The sequence below is a fragment of the Fundulus heteroclitus genome, chromosome 1, assembly GCF_011125445.2.
Source record: "Fundulus heteroclitus isolate FHET01 chromosome 1, MU-UCD_Fhet_4.1, whole genome shotgun sequence".
In the NCBI taxonomy this organism is placed as follows: domain Eukaryota; kingdom Metazoa; phylum Chordata; class Actinopteri; order Cyprinodontiformes; family Fundulidae; genus Fundulus; species Fundulus heteroclitus.
This window is the reverse complement of record NC_046361.1, coordinates 7,594,122-7,619,629: the sequence shown is the minus strand read 5'-3', so window position 1 is coordinate 7,619,629 and position 25,508 is coordinate 7,594,122. Positions and strand designations below refer to the sequence as shown.

The window sequence follows — 25,508 nt, the reverse complement described above, 5'->3', positions numbered from 1 at the left end:
TATAGCAGCTAAACTGGGCTCCCTTCTTTGTGATAAAATGGTATTGGTATATTTATTTTGGTCATTTTACTGGTAGCTTTAGTTTATTCTTTGTCAGTATTTAATAACATAACTCAGGTCTCTTAAGTTATTTTTCTTTAAAAAAATTCAGCTATGGTTAAAAAAGTTGGTTAAATAAAGATTTAATTGGAATTCTATGTTTGTGTTCTTTATTAAAATTAAATCATTTAGCGATATCATAAAATGCCCAGGCAGAGCTGCACATAAAATATGGTTTTAAATATTTTCAATAATTATCGATATCGATCAATATGCATTTTTTTTTATCAATAAGCTTTTTTTCTATATGGTCCAGCTCTACGCTGGGTGTTTAGGGTTGCTGTCCTGCTTTGGAAGGTGACTCCGCCTCAGTTTCAAGCCTTTACCCTCCTACGTTAGTGTGGAGATGGTGCGTTCAGGGCGACATGAAGAGTCTGTTTTTCAACATGAAGGCTAAGGAGTTCAGTTCTGGCCCCATCTGACCGGAGCATCTTCCTCTGCCCGTTTGTCGTGCTCCCAACATGGCTTGGCACCTTTTTTCTTTGTTTTCTTTTCGCCACTCGTCCCTCTAGGCCAGATTGTGAAGTGCTCTCTCTGCTGACCGACGGACTAACCAACAGGAAAGAGTCTCCTGTCTAATAAAAATGAAAGTTATCCTTAGCATTTGCCACTGAACAAACGGTTTAGCTCCAGTGTCGGGTCATTTGTTGAAGTGCTCCTGTCAATGAGTTGTATTTTGGCGATTCATCGTATTGTAGCCCGGATTGTTAAATCCTGAGGGGCAAATTACAGGTAAATGTGAGATAAAATTGGTGTGGGCGGGAAAAGCTACAGCTTCCGGAAGTTCTTCAAGTTGCTTTGGAGCCCAGGCACGGGAAAGTAGCGCATTGCTGAATTTTCTTTTTACTGTTTCTAATAATGTTTTGTATCAGGTGCCAGCCGCAGCGCCAGCTCAGCCTCTCAAGCGAAGCAGAGCCCACAGCACCGGGCCCAGCCCAGCACCAAGTCCAGCAAGTCGGCCTCATTCTCCAAAGATGAACAGAGAAGGTGGGTAAGAGGGTTGAACCCAAAAATAACTGCCTTGCTCATGGTAAACAGACAAAGTATTGGGCTCGTATTCACAAAGATCCTCAGATTCCTCTCGGGGAGCTCCGAAGTTAGCCGAATAATTCCTGCCAAGGACTTACAGCTTGAGTACGACTCAGAGCGCTGCTGGGAGCGACTCTGAGGAAGGAGACGACAGAAGGTCCTGTCTTAGAGAGGAGGTGTGGTTGACCCCGTTACTAGACGTGATGCTGTCTTCTAAGAGCTGTGATTGGTTGAAACAAGAAGCAAAACAAACAAAAAAAAACCCCACACACAAATGCACTCCTCGTAATCAGTGGAGGGAAAGGAATCGATTAGACTGGATTAAGAAATGTGCGTCATGATGATGAAACGTGGCTAAATGAAATAATTGGCACACAGCATGAAAATGTTTGAATGTACCTTATTTACATCCTCATCATTATTTTGATTTACTCATTGTTGTTTACTGGCCATGTTGGTCCTTTTATTACATTTCTCAGCATTTTAATGTGATTGCCTGCTTGTATTAAGCATTTGAATTTGGCAAAACGACCAACATTAAGTGGAGAGAAAAAAAGGTGGAGAAAACCGAACGGGACAGAGGAGCAGCGCTTCTGTCTGCACAGCTCCGGGAGCAGAATAGATTGTTGAGAGGTTAATTGAACCCGAATTGGGGCATTTTGAAGCGTATTGCACCAGATCAGTGAGTCTTTCTCTGCTTCTACGCATCAGCCTGGAATGTGAGGAAGTGGATTTATGTATGTATTTGCCTCTAGACGTTTTTCAGTACTTTCAAATGTTTAATATTGAGAGCGTTTTACTATATAAATAATATTGAAAGTAGTCTATACTAGATTGTTTGTACATTTTTCCACATTTTATTCATGATCAAAAATGTATTCAGTTATTTCTTTATTATTCTTTCATAAAATTACTGGCCACTTCTTCAACTCGTCACTGAAACAAATAAATTTCCCTCTATGGGGATTATAAAATTGATCTTATCTACATCTTAATAATTGTATGATTATTAAAGAGGTTCATGTGCTCATTTCCTGTTTAGGTGGTGGATCAGCCAATCAGCTCTCTCTGTTTCCACCATCTTCTTGCTTAAGACACTCCCAGCGTTTTATTTTTTCACTTTAGAAGCTCTCTTAAGGCCTAAGATGCTTTTTTAATCGTTTTTATCTTACCGGGGTAAAATTCTAAGAAAAATCTTAGGATTTGAGAAAGTCCCAAAATGACGTCACTAAGCTACTTTTAGTCTTAGGATTGTTTGTGAATACGACCACTGATGATTAAGCTTTATTTAATTTAGCTTTATGCATTGGAAGCCGCTTCTCTTCTTAGTTGCTTCTTGGAGGTAATGATGTCCTCTGTTTTGTCTGCAGTCAGTTTTGACCACTTAGTCTCTCAGAGTGGGCAACTGGGGCTCAGTGGGCAGAGTGGCGGTCTTGCAATTGGAAGGTTGTTGCTTCGATTCCGGCTTCCCCTTGTCACATGCCACTGGGCAAGACTCCAAGTTGCCTATTGATCTGCATATCTGTGTGTTTGAATGTAAAGTGCTTTGAGTGGTCCGTTTGACTAGAAAAGTGGTCAATAAATTCAGTCCATTTACCATCATTCATCTCCTGTGTAAGAACACTAAGACACTAACATTTGTTGAGGGAGAGCCAAAATCAGTCAGACTGTCCCTTAAGGCAGATTGAGGCTGCGTTCACTCAGACCACCTTAAGCTAGCTGCTGTAATTCACCTGTCTGAACTACAGGCGCACAGAGAAATCAGTTGATGACCAGGATTGACCAATTTGTCATCACGACGTGCCCGAACTGACAATGGGCAATCTGAAACCCTAAAATCCTATCTTTTGACTGTTCATGAACTCACCACACCTGAGTGGCGCCAGGTTGTGCCGACAGCAGCACTCTTTAGTGTGGATGCTGCGTGTGAGGGAAGAGGGTTTAATGTTGGCCATTTTCAGTACCGGTTAGGTTTTTGAAAAGAAGTCAGAGAAAATACAAAGGCTGTAAAAATTCAAAAGAAAAGTGTATTTTCTACTGAGGTGAGTCGGCTGATCATTGCGGGTCGGAGTCGATCCCGGGCCGACCGTGTCGAGGACTAAAAGCCTCCTAACATGGTTCGCGCTAACCGCTCCCCCACGGGCGCGTCTCGGAAAACAAAACTTGCCAAATCCAGTCGGGAGAAGGGCGAAAACATGGTTTCCACCAGCAAAAGCCTTCCGAGCCGTTCTCTGATGTTCTTTTAATGAAACAATATTAGGTAGATTGGACAACACGGAAGACATAGCAGCATCAATGTTAACGTTTGCTTCCTCGACGAGCCGCCATTGCTGTCTGTCTCACGTCACGGTCGCGTCTCCACTACGTCACATCTATGAAACTCCAGCCCTGCGTCCTGATTGGCTGGACAATAAAATTGGTTGAAGAAATCACTTTCTATGGGAGATGTCCCAGATGGATGTGAGTGAAGCTAGGCGGAGCGATATCAATCTAGCTAGGGTCAGGTTACTAGTCACTGCTCCTCTTTATCAAATCTGAAGGTTGAAACAGAAACCCTAGGATGTCCTAAACGGTTCACAACAGAGATGTTTGAAGTTTAAGCATTTACCAGGTCTGGAGCAATCTGGAAATATATTTATATACTTATACTTATATAATAAGATAGAGAATAGAGTCTATTCTGTTCAAAGTCATTTATTAATTTAATGGTTTTACATATAAAGCTTGTCCAATATAGAAATATATTCCATACATCCATGACAAACTGTTATATTTATACCTTAGAGGAGGCCCACAGATGGACTGAAAACTGTGGATATTCGTGATCAATCATACTTTATGTTTTTTAAAGAAGAAATATGTAGGAAGCCCTGCTGACAAGTTTTAGTTTGGAATCTGTCGCCCCCTTGTGGAGACATCTCAACCATTTAGATGGAACAACCTCACTGAGGAGAATCAAATGCCACCTAGTAAGGAGGGAAAGCCTTTAGCCGTAATCATCTCTATTTATGGTGTAAATGTTTTAGGTACGATCGGCAGCAGGCCATACTGAAGGATGAGCTGGCCAAGATGGCGGAGAGAGAGAGGGAGGCAGCGAGAGAGGAGATGGTTAAAGCCATGACCCGGGAACGACAACAAGCACGCGAGGAAGCACAGAAAGCCAAGGAATTGGTACACACACACACACACACACACACACACACACACACACACACACACACACACACACACACACACACACACACTCCGATGTATTCGTAAGTGTTGGACACATTTTCTCAATCAAAATAAGAAGCTTTTAACTGTTGTGTTTCAGAGCAGGTCATACAACTTTTAAATGCTAAGGATAATTTAAAAAGAAATATTGTAGAAAACATTAAGCAGCCACCTTACAAACCCAAATGCTGCTTCTAGCATGTTTATATAGGAATGAATAGAATAGAACAGAAATACCTTTATCGACCCATAATGGCAAATTTGGGTGTGACAGTAGCAAAAACACATAGTCAGAAGACATTAGGTTAAATAGATTAAATAACATGAATAAAATACTCATTTTAAAGTTGAGCTGTAAAACAGAAGAGAAAGAACTGATCAGAAAGGGGGTGGGGGCGGATTATAGCATTATTAATAGACGATAAAGCATATTCAGGTAAATGCAATGTTCAAGTTACAATAGAAGAAAGACAGCAGCTGATTGCAGAATAACGTTAGAAAACTGTGCCATATGCATGATTGTCCAGACACGCCCAGAGAAGCTAAAAAGGATGTTCAAATTCAGGTAAAAGGGTGACCAAGGCTGCTTCAAAGGAAATGCAGAACAGTTTCCATGGCTCGTTTCATGTCTTGATGCCAATCATTATTGGATGTCCGCTGCTGGTTTTCAAAAAGGAAATGTGGCCTTTACATTCAGCTGAGTTCAGTTTTAGAGTAGACACTTTGTTTGTCTACTTGACAGAAATGCGTCTTTTATAAGGCTTTAACACCTTACACATATTTACAAGATGTTCAAAAGAGGTAAACACAATGCAACAATGCACCAAAATGAACCTAAAGTACACACATTGCTAAAAACAATGATTTCTGGTGGTCACCCTAAATCTTTGTTCCCTCACAGGTAATAAAATAATAATGTAATTATTTACAAACCAGCCTCACCACGGCAATCTGGCAAAATGGGTTTTAATACAGATGTGTAGATCTCAGTAGATGAGTGGTGTGGTAGGGGAAGGGGACAGGGTTACGGTGTTTGTGTGTTGCTCTGCCAGTAGACGACAATGACTTTTGCTAGAAGGGATGGAACCTTCTGGTTGAACCTGGCGCCCCCTAGTGGTTTGGCTGAAGTAACAACAATAAGGCCACCGTAGCTGGACTGCAGACATGTATGAAGCGTCCTTGCTGGACAAAGAAGTTGAAGGCGGACAGAAAATAAAATACCCCACATACTGCCGTTAAAACCAGAACCTTGACAGAACTTTGGAGGCATCCAGGACAGGCAGAAGAGCCAGAAGCGGCTCGCGAGCTATTTGTTCGCCGCTCCTGCTGTAGAGGCGCTTTGTAGTATTGTCAAGAGGAAGATGAGAGACACCAGACCCAACAACCCAGAGGACCTGAAGGCAACTATCAAAGCAACCTCGCTTTTAATGGCACCTCAGCGGAACCCTGGGCTGGTGGCCTCCATGCCACACTGCATCGATGGAGTAATGAACTCAAAAGGAAAAGAAGCATACTTTTCAGAAGCTTGACGCTTCTCTTTTGAAAATAAATATTTGATCTTGTATAATAAATCAAAACTACAAGAAATGAAGGCTTGAGATATTTCACTCTGGGTAATCAATCTATGATTTTCACTTCCTGAAATGACTCACTAAAGATTTTACTTTTTCCCTACATAAAATTACTTTGATATGCACCTGTATATGTTAGTGATTAGAAATAAAAATAGTCAGCCCAGTAGCGGTGTCGGAAACAACGTGTGTTGGGTCTCATTGACCAAGAACTAATCTGTGGCCAGAAACGATTATAAAAAACGTTCCATGCGTATACAGATGAGTACAGAAAAGGAATCCGGTGTTTGGAAACAACCATCGACTACACATTCCGCCCCTTTCTGTTCACAGTTGTCATGGTCTCGCCCACAGAATTTGCAACATGCATAAATGAAAGAAGGTGACAAATACACATTTCCCTCACATTTTAAAATCACAACAGTAACCCGACTCTCTCCAGATGGATGTAGTTCCGCAGAGCTCCACAAATCCATTTGCACTGCAAAAATAAACCTAAAAATAAGATTTTTTTTCTTGAAATTAATGTATATTTCCTTGATTTGAGCAGGTAAATAGGACTATTTGCCAATGGAAAAAGATTTTTGCACTTAAAATAGGAACAGTTCATCTCCATCATCTTATTTCAAGTGCAATATATCTAATTATCTTATTTTAGGGGTAAAAATACTCATTCAATTGGCAAATAATCTTATTTACCTGCTCAAATAAAGGGCAAATACATTAATTTCAAGAAAATTTTACTCATTTTTAGTTCTCTTTTTGCAGTGTGGGATCGCTCCATTGGAAATGTATTTCAGAAGGAGGGGCCTTAGCAAAAATCCTCGCATATCAGTGGAAAAACCACTTGTCCGTCATTTTTACTGACTTCTACTTCAAACAATCACATGGAACCCAAGCCGTGACGCTGATGAGAGCGACGCAGGGAAAACCAAAACAGGACGGCCACCATCATGGATATAGCGTGATGTCGGTAAATGACCGATGTCTGTGTTCTTTTAAAAAATTAACAGATCTTTTAAAGAATTTAAAAAATTACCCGTATTTTTCAGAACAAAAGGCGTGCAGGATTATAAGGCGCATTAAATATTCTTCCCATATCACTCCGCAGACGCACATACTACGTGAGCGGGAGAGCTGTCCGTGTCTGTCGGGAGATACGTTTTTTTAAGTACAGTATCGCAGACTTTTTATGTGATGGACCGACACAAAGTAGCTCATAACTGCAGTGCGGGACAACAAATTCAGCAATTTTTTTTTTTTTTTTTTTTTTTTACAAAAAAATCCAAAACCGTGGTATGTATTAATTTCTATCCTCTTTACTCTGACATCACTAAATGAAACACCGTGCAACCAGCGGCCTGCAGAACTCCCATAATTCACAAACGCAGCTGGTGTGTGTAAAAATGCAATTTCACTATAAAGGCAGCTGCTCTGTGAAGGCCTCAGAGATTTGCTTGAGAACATGAGTTTGAAATTTTATTAGAGAACATGAGCGAACAAGCAGCACCGCGGAGACCAAGAAACACAGCCGACAGGCCAGGGAGAAAGTTGTGGGGACGTCTAAAGGGTTAGGTTCTAAAACAATATCCCAAGCTTTGGGCATGATGTGGACCCCTGTCCACAATCTATCTTCCTGTTATCAAAAGAGTGTAGCACAACTGCAAGCAACCTGGGCAAGGAGAGCACTCATCAGGGAAGCTGTGGAGGAGCTAATGAGATTGGATGCTCAGGTGGGAAAATCAATTGACAGGACAACTATTAGTTGCATGAAGGGGGCCATTGCTAAAAGAAAACCTGTTTTAAAGTTTGCAACAAGCCATTAAGGCAACACAGCAAACCCGCTGGACAAGGTGCTCTGGTCAAACATGACCAAAATGTCTCTTTGGTCTGTATGGAAAGTGCTGTGTGGTGTAAAAACATCACCCCCATGGTGGAACATGGTGGCAGCATCATATTGTGGGATGCTTTTTTCCTCTACATGGACATGGAAATTGGCCGAAGTTGATGGGAAGATGAACAGAGCTAATCACCGAACACACAAAAACGACCATACATTGAATTTTATTCTTGTAAAGTAAGCCAAACGTGGAAAGGTTCATGGGTTATGGATGTTGTTTTCTAGGCTCTGCATGCAGCACAGGGTCGGATGGATTTATTGAGCAAAAAGCCGAGGAAACGATGCTGGGAAATGCACGGTTATCACTAGAGCAATGGCAGCAGGCGCTCTGTTGGCTGGCCTGATTTCAGGATGGTTGAGATCATTCGTGTAATTTCAGTTTCTTTAGAAAAAACAGTCTGACTTCTAAAGAGGAAGAGCGTAATATGCCACCAGAGCCTCCCCACTGCTCCTCTCACATCACCCGCTGGAAGCTCCACACGTCGTTTGTGAATGTGATGGATTTCATCCCAGAATCGCCCCAGCAGTGACCTCTAGGAGGAGCTATTGGGTTTGGTTTGGAGAAAAGGCGCGTTGTGCTTCTGTTGTCATTTCCCCCCTCTTCTGTCTCTGCACATTCAAGGTTTTACAAGAGTTCAGCCGTGTAACTGTTTAAAGAAAAACTAATTAACTCGAGTGTCTTGGAGTCGGAGGAGATATGTTTTTTTTGTGGAGTCAAGTCATGATTCAGTTTGCTGGATTTTTTTTTTTTCTTTTTCTTTTTTTTTTTTTTTTTTTTTTTTTTGCTGGAGCCAAATCACACGTTGGAGTGTTTTGTACTGACACAAATTGCTTCTCGGGTTTGCATTTGTAATTTTCCATGGTGATACTCGCTCTGCCTCACTCCGCCTTCCTGCCTTCTTATCCTCACCTATTACCTCCCCCGTTTCTTTTCTATCTATTCCTCTTCAGCGGGTTCTGCCTCCCTCATCTTCTTGCTTTTCTGTCCGTCTTTCTCTCGTTTCCCCCCCACCCCCACCACCACCTGTACCTCCACCGCCATCCTCCATCTCCCTCTGTCTTTTTCTGTTTTCTATCCGAGCCCCATCACTCACTCCTTCCTGCCCTGAAGACAGTATTATCAGCGAAGAGCACGCGGTAAATTGCACCCTGAGAGTTTCCTGGGGTTGCAGATAGGAGTGGGGCAGCCTTGGAATTATAGTTGTGGAAGGGGGAGAGCTCGCTGCACACACCAGTTGGTGCCTGTTTCATGTGACTCTCGCTCCCCTGCTCTCCCCCCCCCCCCCTCCGTGTTGAGACGTGCTGTAGTGCCTGTCTTATCTCCACTCCAACATACTCCTACTTCTAATAAAAGCCTGCTGGAGGGATGGCGTGAGCAGAATGACCGGTTGTGCGGGAACGGACGTCCTTATGCTAAGGGCTCCTTGTAATTACTCTCTCCTGTGCTATGAATACATATATGCAACGTGGGTGGATTTTTCTTCTTCATATTTTCAACTCCTTTTTTTTTTCCCCCTGTGTGTTGTTGGGAGAACAGACAGTACTTTTTCTCTGGAGATCCTGCAGAATTTCTGCAAAACCGAGCGACCGAACAAGCCGGCGTCGTCGTGTTTCGAGGCTTTTACGAAAAAACAAAAAAAAACAAAACAAAAACAAAGCTAGTTCGGGGAGTTTGACGAGTGCTGCGTCTGTGTCACAGATCCGTCTTCCATCCTTTTAATTCAAATTCGTGTGGCACAAGAAAGGAGAAATGTGTTCTGTCCCAAGGATGCAAGAGCAAAATGACATCATCCTGGTTCTTTAACTCTGATTTTGAAGGTCTTGGAGCGTGTTCTTGGATGCTTCTTCTCGGCAGAACATTCATTTATTTATTTATAGTCCCAAAAAATACGAAGCGGGTGTGGTGCAGTGGGAAAAGCCTTTGAAGACTTCTGCAACCGAGTTCTTGTGCAGAACTCCAAAGTTGTGCACGAGAAGTTGGGTGCGTGTTACTTACAATGAAACTAAAGAAGTCTAGTGTTGAAGTTTAATGGTTTATGTTCTGCTCCTCTCTAATAGCAAACAGGCTTAAGTCGGAGGCAACCGTACTTTCGTTCAGTTCTTTCTGAAAAACGTTTCGACACCTAGTTCAGGAGTCTTTCTTCTGGTGGCTCGCATTTGAGCAATCTGCAGTTGGAGCGCTGCTGTTTTTAAAGGACATGGAGGCAGGCTAGCTAACCATGCCGGGCTAATTAGCCAGCTAACATTAGCTTTCAGTGTTACTCCACGAGGAGTGGGGTTGGCAACTCTCCCGTTTTAGCCCGGCGGTCCCGTTCTTTGTCCCTTGTTTTTGACTGCAGCCTGCAATTTGTATATACGAACACTAGATGTCATGCCACGCCTTACTTTCCCAGACCTATAGGGAAGTTGCATCGAAGCAGAAGTCACAGACTGGTGCTGCTTTGTGGTCCCTGACAGGTTAAATGTAATCAATTATTCGTAGTCAATACTAACAGTGACATGATACATTAATGGTCGGCAATCAACCAATGAAAACGCGTCTACTTAATTAAGCAGGTATGTGTTTGGACATGTGATAGTATTGCAGTGCAGGACTGTGGGATGACCTTGAGGGGTGTGATTTACCTTTTTCATGGTGTCGAAGGGAGAGGAAAATATTGATAAAGGATATTCATATAGGCACAAATTTTCACATCGGTGCATCACTAATTTTAAGTATTCCACCACTGTGTACAATACCCTAAATCAATAAAACAAACAAAAAACGTCTTAACACGATCCTCCGTTTTTAGCGGACTTAAGTTTTGACTTTCAACAATCAGCTGTGGCCTCAATGACATCATGAAAATATGTCATAGACACCACATAAAATGGTGTAACAATCAATATTTTAGCAGCAGCAATGTAATAATTCTTATTTATTTGTTTAAAAAATAGTACTAGATGGTGTTTGACGAATAAAAAAAAAAATTGTCTATACAGTGATGCCTTTTTAATTGTGGCCCTCAGGCATGGGTCTGTATAAGATTATGTTATAATTAATATTAGCAATTAGTGCTGTTAGCATTATAAATTAACTATAGAGACTGGTTTTAATGTCTATCCAGAGAATGTAGACGTTCAGTTCGCTTTGATATGATACAAGTGTCAGTTATATTACATGAATCATTGTTTCATATAATAAACTACAAACGCTCCTTAAACAGGCATTTGCAAAATAAAAAAAATAGTAAAAATATAATTTTAAGTACAAGTATAGCTCATCTATTAAAGATGATGCGTAAGTAATTAATTTAAAGCCTAGCTCGTTTCACAGTTTTTTTTTTTTTTACTATTAATTATTTTCAGTCAACAACCCCTAACATTAGGAAACAAACATCAAAAGAAAGACGTCTATGGAGCATTCACGCATAAATATAATCCTTACCACGTTTGGGGTGATCCATGTTCTTTTTGCAAGACATTTAAAAAAAAAAAAAGTCTCAAAAAGAAGTGTTTTCAGCAGAGAAGGGGGAAAAGTTTTAGAGAGACTGACCATATGGGAAGATAGGAAAATAGGAGCTTACAGATGATCGAGCATTTCCTATGTAATTGGGTGGAAGAAGGATGTAAGGATGAAAAAGATGTGACTGAACATTTTGTGAAGGGTCGGGATGAAGGATATAGAGGAGGCGAGAATGAATGGAACTGAAAGAGAAGATGACACGCTTTTCCTGAAAAGAAGGGAGCGAACCAAAGGATGAATAAAAAGTCTTCAAAAGTGATTTAACGTTTCCTGAAGGATCACGAGGAGGTGGAGGAGATTGGCGACAACAGGCGCCTGAAAAGGGAAGGGAGTACCTATTTGTAATGTTCCTTTAGGCAATCAGATTTCTAAAGGAAAGAGGGTATTGCTATACGATTAAAAGGAAATTTGCAAGACGATTAAACATTTTGCACCATTAAGAGGGGCTGGAAAAGACTGACAGGAAGGAAGGGAGGGGAGGGGAGGGGAGGAAAAGACGGGTTGTCGGAGCGAAATCTGTCGCACTATGCAGATAACATGAAAAGGATGAAAGCAAAGAGACTGACTGAATAAAATGGCAGATGGTTTAACCGTCTCCGAGAACCCAAAAAAGTTATCTTCTGCTTACTGTGAGATGTTAATGGAGCAAAATGGAATATCTTTATTAAATATTCCATATATTTAAAACAATAAAACCTGATGAAAATATATTTTTAAAGTTCCTTTTACAATGTTATTAAAAATGCAACTTCTGGCAATGTATAATTTTGGATGCCATGTAAGGTCATAAGAGCTGACTCTGAAAAAAATGTAATAATTAGTCTGGGAAGGGATTATAAAGGGCTTAAAAGGACTGTAAAATTATTTGTTTATATCTTTTGTTGAATGAATAAACAGGGTTCATTTTTGTCCTTTGCAAGGAAACTTGTATGCAGAGATAAATAACAAATAGATTAGACTAGATGTGGATGTATGAACATTTCTGAATGAAGAACTGAGTATGTAACGGGGCGTCCCCATTTCTCCACGACATCCTGTCAATGAAATGCTTTCTGGGGAAGAAACCGAGGAAAGAGATGAGGTAGCGTAGGTTTAGAATTCAGGCAGAGCCAGATCCCCGGCTGCTTTGCTGTGTTGTTTCTTTTATTTTTTATTTTTTTGACTACTTGTACCTCCTTGTGAAATTGAAAAGCAGAGCGAACGGAGAGTTTATCCTTGAGTGCTTGAATAAAAATGAGAGGTGAGGGGAGAGAGAGAGAAAAAAAAAAGCTACGGGTGACTCAGTTCTTCCTGTCCCTTTGTGGACGGCGCTGCTCTGAGTCACAAGTCAGAGAAGCAGACAATGATGCGAGGCGTGTGCTATTTACTGGCTTCTTCTCTTTTTCTCTCCATCACTTCATCGCTCCTGACTTTTTTTTTTCTTTTTCTTCTATTGACGTTGAACTGCCTGATCCTTCCATTCCTCCGTCCCTTTCTGCATCATGAGCCGAGCACCCCTCCCTGAAGCTGCTCCCAGAATGCTCTTTGTTAATGGCAAATCTTTCGCAGATTAATTTCAGAATGAGAGCGGGGAATAAGAGAATGGGAAGAAAGGGGGCAAAGCCGGAGTGAGGGACTAAGAGGGATTTTCTCTTTTTTTCCCCGACATGTTAATGGCCTTTTGGCGCCTGTTGAAAGCAAAGGAAGGTTATAAGTCACATTAGCATATGGTAAATTTCTCTCTCTGTTCTTGCTGAACAATTAGGACGGCTTTTTTTTTTATTAACTGCCCTTTACCTTTCTTCAGACGAAGCTTCAGCGAATAAAAAAAATGTCATCCTTGCTTTCCTATTTTCTGAACTCCTTTTGTCAAGAATAATTAAATGAGCGGCATCCCGACCGTTAAAAAGTTCATATAAGATTCTTAATTTGTCTAATGAAGTTAGAGCTTTTTTTTTTTTCATCATTTAAGGGTAGAGTTGATGGAATAACAATTCAACAAATCAGGATATTAAGTTCGGGCCCAAGTTGCAGGGTTTATTGCATTAGTCTGATCCACGTTGCGTCGGTGTTCAGAAGCTGAAAGTTCTGGAGTGTCGTCAGCCGCCACCAGGTGGCAGCAAAACCACGTCTCCCAGCCGCCGTTTGGCTTCACACGTTTCTAATGTATTCCTCCTATTCTGTCTAATGCTTCCCTCCGTTCTGACCATGTATATTATTAGGTGAAAAATCAAGCCTGAAATGTTTCTGGGAAGTCAGACGCAGCACCGTTGCACACGCCCCGTCACATTAATGTACTCTCCATCACCTTACCTTGTACGGGGGGGCTTTTATTCCTGCCCTTGCGTTCATTGCATCATGATTGGCCTAAGAGTGGCACGGTGTGGTGTAACTTTGTGTTGTGATGTTCAGGGTGACACAGAATAGATGCTGGCGTTCTTTCTCACCTTCCTTGTTGTAAGAATACCACTATATTGTTTCGCAGGAAGTAATCATTCCCGTTTACAACTGAATGAGGACTTGACTTTTCAGTCTTCACAGTAGGTGTCTCTGGATTGTCATGCTTTGTGAGTGTTTGGATTCCTATGCAGCTGTTAATCAGTCTTAAAGTTCAGCAGAATAGCATGGGGGCTATCGTGGTTTGGCTCAGGTGAGATGAACAGCGACGTATACCGCATTGTATCTATATTAAAAATCTCAGGATACATGGTGTACTCGCATGTACTTTCTTAATTTTCCAAGGCACCAAGCAACAAAGATCTCCGAATGGATCTTCACTGTAACACAGACCCGTGTTTAGTCCGTTTGACTGGCCAGGCTAAGTCTCTAGTAGTGCAGAAAGTTTGATTCTAGTTTCTCATAGATATCTTTATGTTTGGGTCATATGTTTCAAGCCGTTCAGTTTTCTCTGTTTTCTATTCTATCAGTTTATTTTTAACAAGCATGTCACAGTATTTGGAGAGGAGCTCCTAAACAAGGTCATGGACTTTGACCTTACCCAGTTTGCTTATCCTCCATGTGTATCCCCCACCCCCCTCTCCCACCTATGCCAAAAGCTACAAGTGGATGAGTGAAAATTTTCCGTTTGTTGGTTGTATTAAACCACACAATTCATTACACTGTCCCCTGGGTGGAGTGGAGTGAAGTGCGTTCTTTAGATTTAAAGAGACCGCACCAAAACGAGTTGCTCCCAGACGCACCCTAGAACAGTGGAAAAATCGAAGAGTTCACAAAAACTGTCGATGTCGGTGTGAAAAACAAGCCATTAAAAAGCATCATGTACCCTTTAAAAACTCTCTGATGGGTAAAAATTCACTTCATGAAGGCAGTGATGCGAATAGTCTTTTTGTAGTTTTGAAAATGAACACGGCCTCAGTACAGCCACAGCTTGACCAGCCCCAGCCCAGCGTTTCACACTGCTGCCTTTTCTACTGTATGCTCCTACTGTTATAGCGAGCATTGCAGTGGTGATGCTACTTCAAAGTTAGGTTCTTCTCCGTTTGCCAGTCAGCCTCTGTGGAATGAGACAGATGTTACCTCTGATTGGACAAAACCTGCTTCTCAGGTTTTTGCCTAGAATCAAATAATCAGGCAGAGATTCTCTGCTGATGGAGCGACATTGTTGTGTCTCCCCAACACTCTAGTCTAGAGAAACTCATTCAGTGTGTGGTTATGAAACAGCTGTGTTGACACACACACACACACACACACACGGAGAATTGATACAAGCAGAGACAGATGGGACACGCTTCATTATAGCATTACATATGAGCTGGTGAATTGCTTGATGTTTTATCATGTACTCCTCAGACTGCTTATTTAGTCCGACATATGGCAACACGCTGCTATTATGCCATTTAGGTGAGTGGAAAAAAAAAGGTCAAACGAGCTGTGTAAAGCACATGTTTTATTTTTTTACGTCAGTTAGGAAATTTAAACACACCATAGTAATTTTACTTGTTTGTGCGTGAGATGCAAAGGGAATACTAAAAAGCATACCGTTTTGAAAACGGGGACATTTTGGATTTTTTCTTTTTGATGTTTTTTCACATTATGTGAAACAGTTTTTGTTTATTATATAATAGAGCGTGTTGTATTCAATTCAACATTGACATAGACCAATATAACATTTATTGTTATAACTTTAAGCAAAAATAGTTATCATGGTATCAGCATATCATGGTATTTATACATAAATCTATAACAAAAACTTCTGTAACCAGGAAATCTTTCCAAGCAGGCCAGTGTGTCTATCTTGTACACGGGTCACTCCAGGACTCTCTATGCCATTATGACAGAAAGGTTTAGACGTTTTGACATTGAAAGTTTTCAAAACTTTTTCAAAGCTTGATACCAGTAACTGGTCCATGCCAAGTTTCACCATATCAAGGTGCCATGATATTGATATTGATATTGATGATGGCGAGTGTTTTATGCTTGACATCCTGTAGGATTTATTTTTGAGACTTTTATTTAGAAGTTTCAAAGGAAGCCCTCTTCCTGTACCAAGCTCACTAACAGAGGGAGAATTACGGTGCTTCATATTTTTAGTTCTTCAGGATGGCTGATGGAACTTGGTTATGTGGGTAGTTGATTCAAGAAAAAGAATAAATACAAATGATTTGTGAGAACTGTTGCTACTGGCTAACTGTTAGCTGCTAATGACGCTAAAGTTAGCATCTGCCCTTTAGCTTATTAGCACCAAAGGTTTTTAGGTAATCTATACTCCATTTCATCATTACAAGTTAAAAATCTATATTTCTTTAAGTGATGAAACCTTGACTGAATAATTTGATGATTCTAAATGCAACAGATTATTTAAATGGAACAGAGATTTGTGTAAACAAAGTTTTAAATGTATAAAAGCTTCTACTTGTGATTACACAAAATTGGGAGAATTACAGTGGTTCATATTTTTTGGCATTTGGATCCACCTTAGAATTAGTAATGTAATATTCCATTCTGATTCTATATTAGGTAAAGCACATAGATCCTTACTCTGTTTGCAAAAAAATAAATAAATAAAATGAAAAGATCATTCCTAGATTTCCCTCAAAGTATTGGTAAAATCTCACCTTACTATATTCTTAAAAACCCAATATCTTGTGTTATCATTAAAGCCCTGTTACATAATAGTTAAATGTCCCTTAATTATCTGATTTTTTTTTTCCAGGCCCATTTCAATGGGTTGTAATCCTCTCAGGATTGTTGTACGAAGCAGTTTTGAGAACGCACTACAGAACGCGTCCCGAACTGACGGCAGGATTTTTCCTGCTATGTCTCTTTTAGGCAAAACTGAAAGAGATAACACTTACAAGCATACACTTACAAGCATATAATTGGGAGGAAATAAGTACGAAAAGTCAAGTGCGATAAAGAGCAGAAAAGGAGCCGGATAAGGCTGGAGGAAAGCCGGGAAACGTTGAGGGCAAATGAGGAGATGGCAGGAGCGGCATTGAAGCAAATAGCGTGAAGAAGGTGAGTGACTGGCTGGATGGAGGAGGAAGTGGAGGAGGTGAAGGAGGCTGAGGTGCAGATAAGCTCGCAGCTGTATCAGTAATTGTAATCTGCAGAAGCTGACATGGGTTTGCATGTAAAGCCATTAGGGGGGACTGTGTGCACAAAAAGCTCGTTTTCTACAACTGCAACATCTGATAGCAAGGTGAGGCGACCTGAAAAGAAGGCAGACAGCCAGGGAATTTTGATCTTGGTTTAAAAAATAAATAAATAAAAAAAGGTTATGTTTTACATTGGGATACATGACGAATAATGTACAATAAAATGAGGGTTCTCAAAGATAACACTGTGCCCACAAGGCTAGAAATTGTTTTATTTAGCAAAGTAAAGCTCAAGAAAATGGTGCGTTGTGGACTGCTTTACACGTAGGTATCATGTTTTCAGTCCGTTTCATCTCTGCAGACGAAGAGCGGTGAAAGGAAAGGCAGGAACTGTACGGCTGAATAGGAGGAGGAGCAGGAAGGAGGAGGAGGAGAAGAGGCCGGTGGCCCATTTTATCCCACTGTGTTTTGTGTGTAGCTGCCTGGCTGTAATTATCAGTTCGATTATTATTGAGTGCTAATTCACTGCCTCGCCGGGAGCTATGTGTTAAATAAACGCAGCCGAGTAAATAGATAGTTGGGCAGAAAGATGCAGTGGGAGAACAGACTGCCGCTGCTATCAGATGGCATCGCTGCACACAAACTAGCCACCGGGGAAGAAAGAGATTTACTGGTGTATATTAATACAGGTCTGTCCCATGCCATACTCGCGAGCCAAAACGTTAGTGTTTTGTGGCCACGCGATGTGCCGATGATCCGTTGGACATTTACCATCAACGTACTGTCGCTTTCGTCTCGGGGTTCTTTCTGGGCTGGATCTGGTACTTGGCCCTCCACAGCTGATATCGCTGTGGCATGTACCCGGCAGACACGCAGACTAACAATTCAGCCGTCCACCATCTGTTGTCCCACAGCTCAATCACAGAACTGCTGCATAGTATGGCTGTTGTAAATAAATAGTTCTGTAAAAACAGGGATTTTCTTTCTGAATTTTAGACTCCAAGGCCCTTTCTTTGTAATATAAGGATTGGGCTCTTGTTGTTTTTTTAATTCCCCAAATTTCCAATACTCTTATGGCAAACACTCACAAGACCTGATCTAAATTGCCAGATGGATATTGGAGTTTTTGTTTTACTAAAAAGTTTTACTAGAGATGGATAATTTTTTAAGTTTTGACATTGGTTCTAATTTTAAGAAACACAATTTAGAAAATATAAAAAAAATCACACCCACACACACACACACACACACACACACATATATATATATATATATACCTTTTTAAACTTTTTCCTTTGCATGATTACCAATGAACTAAGCGTGTAATATTTTACACCACTGATAAAGTATTCAGATTTTTAAGGATAATGATGTTTGAATCAGTGTAGATCATAAACCTAAAAAGAGGTTTTGCATATTTGCTTTATTAAAATCAAGGCATCCAGTTTGTTAATTCTTTAGGGCTCAAGGATCTATTGGGATCTGTTCTCTATCTGTTTTTGATGTCTTAAAGCACAGACAAAAATATCGTGGCGTGAATAATATTGTGTTTATTGATGGGCAAAGGTTTTTAGGGGTGAACTATTAACGATGAAAATCAGCAAGTTCGAGTCACGAGCCGATTTCTCTTCCCCCACTAGAGGGCTTTACGAATTAAATTGGACCTTTTAGTTTTGGAAGGCATCCACTGGAGAAGGATACATTGAAACATCTTAGTCAAACTTTTATATAAAATATTTTTAAAGACTAGTTCCAGAGTGAAAAAGTTAAAATGCCAGCCTTGCATTTTTTCTTTTGTGCGGATTACCAACACGCTACTAAAAAGTGTATGGAAACGTTGTCATAACCCCGCTGTAGGAGTTAGACGCCTTCCTCTGCTGCAGTGTATTTCTCTGAACATAAAGAAATAAAGCCTTGTCTATTGGAAACAACAAATACAAAGATGAGAAAAATCAAATTGCAGCTTAATGGCACGTCTATCTCTTTGTATTATTTGTCCTTGGGGCCAAAACACAATTCGAGGCATTGGAGGAAATTGTTGAACACAACTTGCCTCCGATGTTATGAGTAGGTGAACCTGTTCAGATAATCCTCCTCTGGCGTTATCATGTCACCGTTAATAAACTGCACGGCGAGCGCTCTGGAGACTGATGTCAAGATCTCAGCGAGGCTGCTTGGGCCACGCCGCGGTGCAGCTGGGCGGTGTGACATTTAGACAGCTGTAGCCAAATCAGGGAGCAAGGAATGACCAAGCAGCGCTGACGCACGCCCCACTGACTCCCTCCACCTCAAATTCCCCTTTTTCCTTTTACCATGCGAGAGAATATTCACATACTCGTAAATGTAGTAATGATTGTAGTCGTATATCCTGTTTTTTAATGTATAGCTGTAAAATGTATGGATGCACTGCAAAAACAGATCTAAAAAAAAAGTAAAATGTTCTTAAAGTTAGTGTGTTTATCCTTGATTTGAGCAGGTAAATAAGATTATCTGCCAATGGAACGAGTATTTTTACCCCTAAAATAAGATAATTAGATATACAGCACTTGAAATAAGACGATGGAGATGAATTGTTCCTATTTTAAGTGCAAAAATCTTATTCCATTGGCAAATCATCTTATTTACCTGCTCACATCAAGGACAAATACACTGATTTAAAGAACATTTTACTTATTTCTAGTTCCGTTACAGTAGAAATGAAGCATTTTTTTCAATGTGTATTTTTCATTTCCCTGCTTTCCAACTTTTGAAATGCAGCATATTCAGTCCACTAGTGAGGCTTATTTGTCTAAATTGTGGGTATTTTTATAAGTTGGTTCTCAGAAATTATTATCAGCTTTATCTGTTGTTTCTTTAAAAAAAAAAAAAAAAAAAGCTCCAGGTAACAAGCAAGCAGGTTTAGTGTGGCTGCCAGATGCTTTCACATCTCTTGCTCCCGCATGCTCTCCCCATCTCATTGTAATTTTCCTTCTGTCTTCTTTTGTCATTTTTTATTTTTTTTCCCCCATTTGATATTTGTTACCTGTTAGACACGTCTCCTGTTATCCTTCATCATTTACAGCGTGAGCCTCTCTCACTCACTCCAGCTTGATTTTTGTGTTTCACACTTTTACACATTTTTCCCTCCGCGTCTCCGGCTTCTAAATAGATGCTTCAGACCTCCAGCTGTGCACTGAATCGATTCATATGCAGAAGGTGCCCAGAGAGGGAAGAATATATGAAAATACATTTCTGTGCTAATCCGCTGTTTAGCTCGTGGCTAGGAGCTGCTGTATTTAATTATACACCTTGTTAATAACTTGAAGTTACTTTTCTCTTCAATTTCTTATATATTTTGTCTTCGTAACCAGCTTATTTTTTGTTCATTCCATTTTTCTCCTACTCATCCATATGAGGGTTCATTTTTCTAATAATTTAGAAAAAAAAAAAAAAAAAAATCAAGCAAGAAAAGTAATTTTATAGCCGACGCTCCGCAAGTCTGATTACATGTGTAAAGCGTGCGTGATATTTGAATTGTGATGTGGTGTGAGGCAAAAACAAAAATGGATTCCAATTTATGGCCCAGGGGGTTCACGTGAAAAAAAAAATCTCCCAAATCCACTCTGGTCTAAATTCTCCCTTCTGAGGTCTTCCTCTTCTTCTTATTAACTTGTACGTGGTTTGCGACTCTCAAGCATTTTATTTTTTCTTTCTTTCTTTTTTCTTTCTTTATTTAAAAAAAAAAAAAATCTATGTATATGGTGAGAGCAGCGGAGCTACAATGAACAACTAACACTAGCAGGATACATAAGCTGCGTCTCAATTCGCAGGCTGCGTCCTTCCAAGGACGCATTTTAAGGCCGGTGACGTCACAACGATGCACGGAGGCTGTCCCATTTGGCAAAAATTCTGAGGATGCTTAAAATGCAGCCTTCGAATGCGTCCTCCTTTTCCCCGAATTCTGAGGATGCACCGCTACCATCCTTAGTGGCCTCGCCTGCCATAGGATTTCCCGAGGTGCTTTGCGCGCTTTTTTTAGTGATAGTGAAAGTAGTGATTTAAGTCAGTTATTTACAGGGTTTGTACACATTTAACTATTCAATTCAAATGACTAAAGTTACAAACATAAGCCTATATCAAGTCTTACAAATAAATATAAAATTTTATATTTAAACATATTCGTCAATCTGCTGACAAGCGTTTGTTTAATAACTGGTATATTATGATCATTAGCAGGTCCCTGTGGGTGAAAATAATAGCAGGTAAATGTTATCTCTCCAGTGCGCTCTCCCAGCCTGAGAAAAAATCGTCGCAGGTTTTGCTGCCGCCGAAGCCATCTAAGCCGACTGTCCTCCTCCAATAACAAGTAAATAAAAAAAATTAAATAAAAATTTCCATATCCATTTTTTTGTCGTCTGGCGCTGTTTTTCCCGGGCTTGGGGTAGACATGATGACGTCGTGTCGCAACCAGGAAGTGCTCCAAAGGCTAGACCGTCCCATTTACCAACGGTTGAGGATCCTCCGGAGCATCCTCCTCCATTGAGACACAGCTATAGACATACATAGGCAAGCGGAAACTAACAAGAAACATGCTCGCACATTGCCGTTACGTGATTGGCATGTGGGACAACCAATAGATGAGGTGATACCCCCGGAACATGAGGGACAGAGGGGGGGGGGGTGAGAGCAGGACCAGCCCTCTGAGCAATCCCTGCCATTTGGTCCGAATGACAGGATTGGTCAGAGATTTCACAGGCCTGCAGCTTTCACAGAAATCTACTGTTTTAACCTTTCTTTTTCAGAAAACATAATGTATTGACTACTCTCAGGATAGAAGGACCATTTCACCCAGTATAACAAAAAAGAGTTTCTGAACAGGATTACCAACTATAGCTTTAACCGTGTTGTGAATTAGGCTCCTGTCTTGTCTGTGTTGTTACTGTGTCGGTGCATAAGGGTTCTAATTTTGGATCTCGGCTGTGCCAGCGCAAATACAAATTTAAAATTTGTGGTGAAATGAAGTTAGCCGTTCAGACTGGGAAAGGGATGAAGACGAACTTGCAGTTTTCCTTTCTCGATGAAATTGTGCGACAATCATTACCTGGTACTGACTCGATTCGTGATGATATGAACGGACAATGTAGGAAATCTGAACAGGGAGTCAGACCAGCTTCAAGCCCAGGTCGTCCTCCGCTGTGTCTTGTACATGGTGTGATGTGTTGTGTGTGTGTGTGTGTGTGAAGTCACGCCTGGCTGGCTGTTATCTACCGCAGACTCACAGGTCCCCGAAGGTACACCAGAGGAGTCATCTGATTCACTAGCAGTTTCTTCTGCGACTGCAAATTAAAACCGGACCAACACAGAGGGATGCAGATAGGAAGGGAAGTCGTTAATGTATTTCCGCCTAATTAAATTTGCTCTTTTTCTGCCTAATCCCCACCAAACAGACACTTTCCCGGCATTTTAAATTAACAAAAAAAAAAAAAAAAAAAAAAAGCAATTTGAGCCGTTTCTTCGCCTTAACTTGCAGCAGCTGCCTCTAAGATCAGAGGCTCTCTCGCTCTTTGTGGCTCTTCTGTTTATGAAACACAGAGACGTTTGGCTCCGATTTGGTTTGCCGTTCATCAGCTCTGATAATGATGATGAATCTTGCTCCCTCTGTATGTGTGCACAAATGTGCATGCAGAGAGTCCTCACCTCAGTTGCTCGGCGCTGCGTTTGCTGCTGCCTTTCAGTGCCACTTTGCTTGCTGTTACTCCAGAGCTTTTTAAATATTGAGTGGCATTAATTTCGTCAGAGTACCAGATGTGCAACTTTTAGTACGTTGGGGTACTTCAAAAAGTGACAGATTGTCTGCATGACAGACGGCGTGAATTATTATGTTTTCCTCCATATAGAGTTTTCAGGTGTGATTAAAAACATGTGTGGAGCTTTATGAACAAAGTGTGCAAGATACTCACAGCATGCAGTGTTGATATCATATGGGTTTTACAGGAACGCAAGCTTGTAAAGGCAACTATTCGTAGTCCTTTCTAACATTGTCTTATATTGCGATGTCAAACTTACAGGTGTTTTATTAAACAAAACTATACTTACCAAATAGTTTCTAATTGGATTGATGTCTGGACTTTGACTGGGCCCTTTTAACATAAAAAAGCTTTAATATAAGCCATTATCTACTGTAACTCTGGATCTAAGTTTATGTTTTTTGTCCTGCTGGTAGGTAATTACTCACCCCAGTTTTAAGCCTTTTGGTGCCTCTGAGACAGTGGTATGTTTTTGGGTCAAAATGTCAAAAGTGTGTATATATATATATATATATATATATATATATATATATATATATATATATATATATATATATATATATAAAATCATCACATAAAAAATCTATACTTGCTACTTTTAAACTTTTTCCTTTGCATGATCAACAATGAACTAAGCATGTAATATTTTAAACTACTGATAAAGTATTCAGAATCAGTGCAGATCATAAACCTGCATATTTGCTTTATTAAAATGAAGGCATCCAGTTTGTAAATTCTTTAGGGCTCAAGGATCTATTGGGATCTGTTCTCTAAACATTCTTTAGGTCACTTTTTTCTTTCTTTGGTTGTATTTAGCAAAGTTTGCTTAACCTCCTGAGAACCAAAGAAAAAAAGTGTCTTACAATTTCTTTTTTTGTGTGATTTCCCATGTATTTGGACCTAAAAAAACACATTACAATTTTAATTTTTTTAAATATATTTTTAATTTTAATTTTATAGCATGTCCACTGTGGAGGACAACAGGACTATTTGCATGGGAAAATAGAACAGGTTTTAGAAAATGAAAAAATTTAAAAAGATTGTCTTGAAAGTGATAATTACCTAAGAACTGTCACATTTGATAAAAACAAATAAATATCTGTAACATTGTTCTGTTGTTTGATGCTTGCAACAGTAAAAATACATGTATTTAGTTCAACAATAAACTACAAGACATAGAACTAAGCAGTTCTGCATTTCATCTTCCTCTGGATATTTTAGCTGTGATAATCCTGTCTGACTGGGCAACGGCCTGTGAATGGGATGATTTGCTCATCAATGCACACTTTGTCACACCTTGGAAGGCTGAGACAACCTTGCCTCACACGGTCAAGCAATGGTCTGACTCTCCAAAGAATGTCTGACTTCTTTGTCTCTTCAGTCACATCCAGGTCATTGACAATCTTAGCTTCTTAGCTTGTAGAACCTGTCCCTTGTCATCTTCTTGCTAATGACTGGTACTTTGTTTTTTTTAGCCCAAAACATTTTCACTCTGGGATAGCCATGGCAGGCCATGTGGACTGATATGCCAAAGAAAATTTTGATTTCTTGGGCAGTAAAATTTGGGCTGTAAAATTTTTGAGTTCTTGGGGGCGAGTGTTGGCCTAGTGGTTAGAGCAGCGCGCTTGCACTCAGGGAAGGTTGCAAGTACCCGGTTTGATCCCCACTGCCTGCACTCTGGGTCCCTGAGCAAAGACCCTGATCCCCAGATTGCTCCCCAGGCGCCGCTCATGGCAGACCACTGCTCCCCAAGGGTGATGGGTTAAAAGCAGAGAACAAATTTCATTGTAATGTATGTTTCAATGACAATAAAGATGATATTACTATTATTACTAGTAGTATTCAGAGACACTCCTGTAGTTTGCAGCTGTCTTTGATTTGTAAAAGCTGCCAGATCTTCAAAGAATTTGACAATAATGTACTGTGAAAAGTACTGGATTGGACTCCAGTATTCACAGATTTTAGGGTCATTGTGATAGGCAGGAAGCCCAGGTAGCACAGGTGTGAATCTATTATAATGGCATGGGATGAGGGAAAAAAATAAAGTTAAGTTAATAAAAATCCTACATTTTTTACACATCAATTTTGATTAATGCCATAATTTCAGTGTCATGGGTATAATATTGACCAATCTCACAAGCATGTTTTTAGGCAACCTGCATACATTTAACATCTGTTATACAGACTACAAACTCTACAATAATCTACAGTAATATGATAATAAAATTTAAAACATTAGCTTGAAACTAAATAAAACATACAAGTTTGTCCTGCCCCACAGAGGACGACGACTTTCCCACTCCCTCTCTGGCTCTGACTCTGTCTTATGAGATTCTCCTACATTTTCTTCCGCTCCTTCTTCGTCACTATTTCCCCCTATCACAGGCTGATACTCATTCTCATCCTTTTCCTCATCTGACAGCTCCAAATCTGAATTTCCCTCTATTATCTGGTATAGAATCCTCTCTGCTTCGCTTCTGTCTCCGACGACAATGTCAGTCATTAAACACATTAACATGGTCCCGGTGTCCACTACAGTTGACATTCATTAAATGACTGTTATTTCAAAACATAAATAATTAAAGTATTTTCAGATGTAATAATATTGTTGATGACACATTAATAAACAAGAATATATATAATTATCATGGTAAAAAAAGCAATAGATAAAGAATATTTGACTTACCTTTCCTCTTTTCATAAAATGTGGTTGTTAGTATAGCGACCATCTTGTGAGAGAAAAAAAGTAAAGTTCCCAGCTTGCAAACCTATCACATGATACATCACTGGAAAGCCCAGGATGTCCTCTACAGAACACTATAGGGCTTGATAGGGTAACTCCAGATACTTAAGGGAGATACATGT

General features: G+C 40.2%; 1 protein-coding gene across 2 annotated transcripts in view; it reads left to right on the top strand.

Annotated features, from left to right (window-relative positions):
• The window catches only part of LOC105925874 (MICOS complex subunit mic25a), a 104,500-nt gene that overhangs the window by 3,179 nt on the left and 75,813 nt on the right, over positions 1-25,508 (top strand). For both annotated transcript variants that reach the window (XM_036125261.1, XM_021316111.2), the window contains exons 3-4: positions 972-1,086; positions 4,155-4,299. In XM_036125261.1, the coding sequence (XP_035981154.1) occupies positions 972-1,086; positions 4,155-4,299 (260 nt within the window). The remainder of the gene's footprint in view (positions 1-971; positions 1,087-4,154; positions 4,300-25,508) is intronic.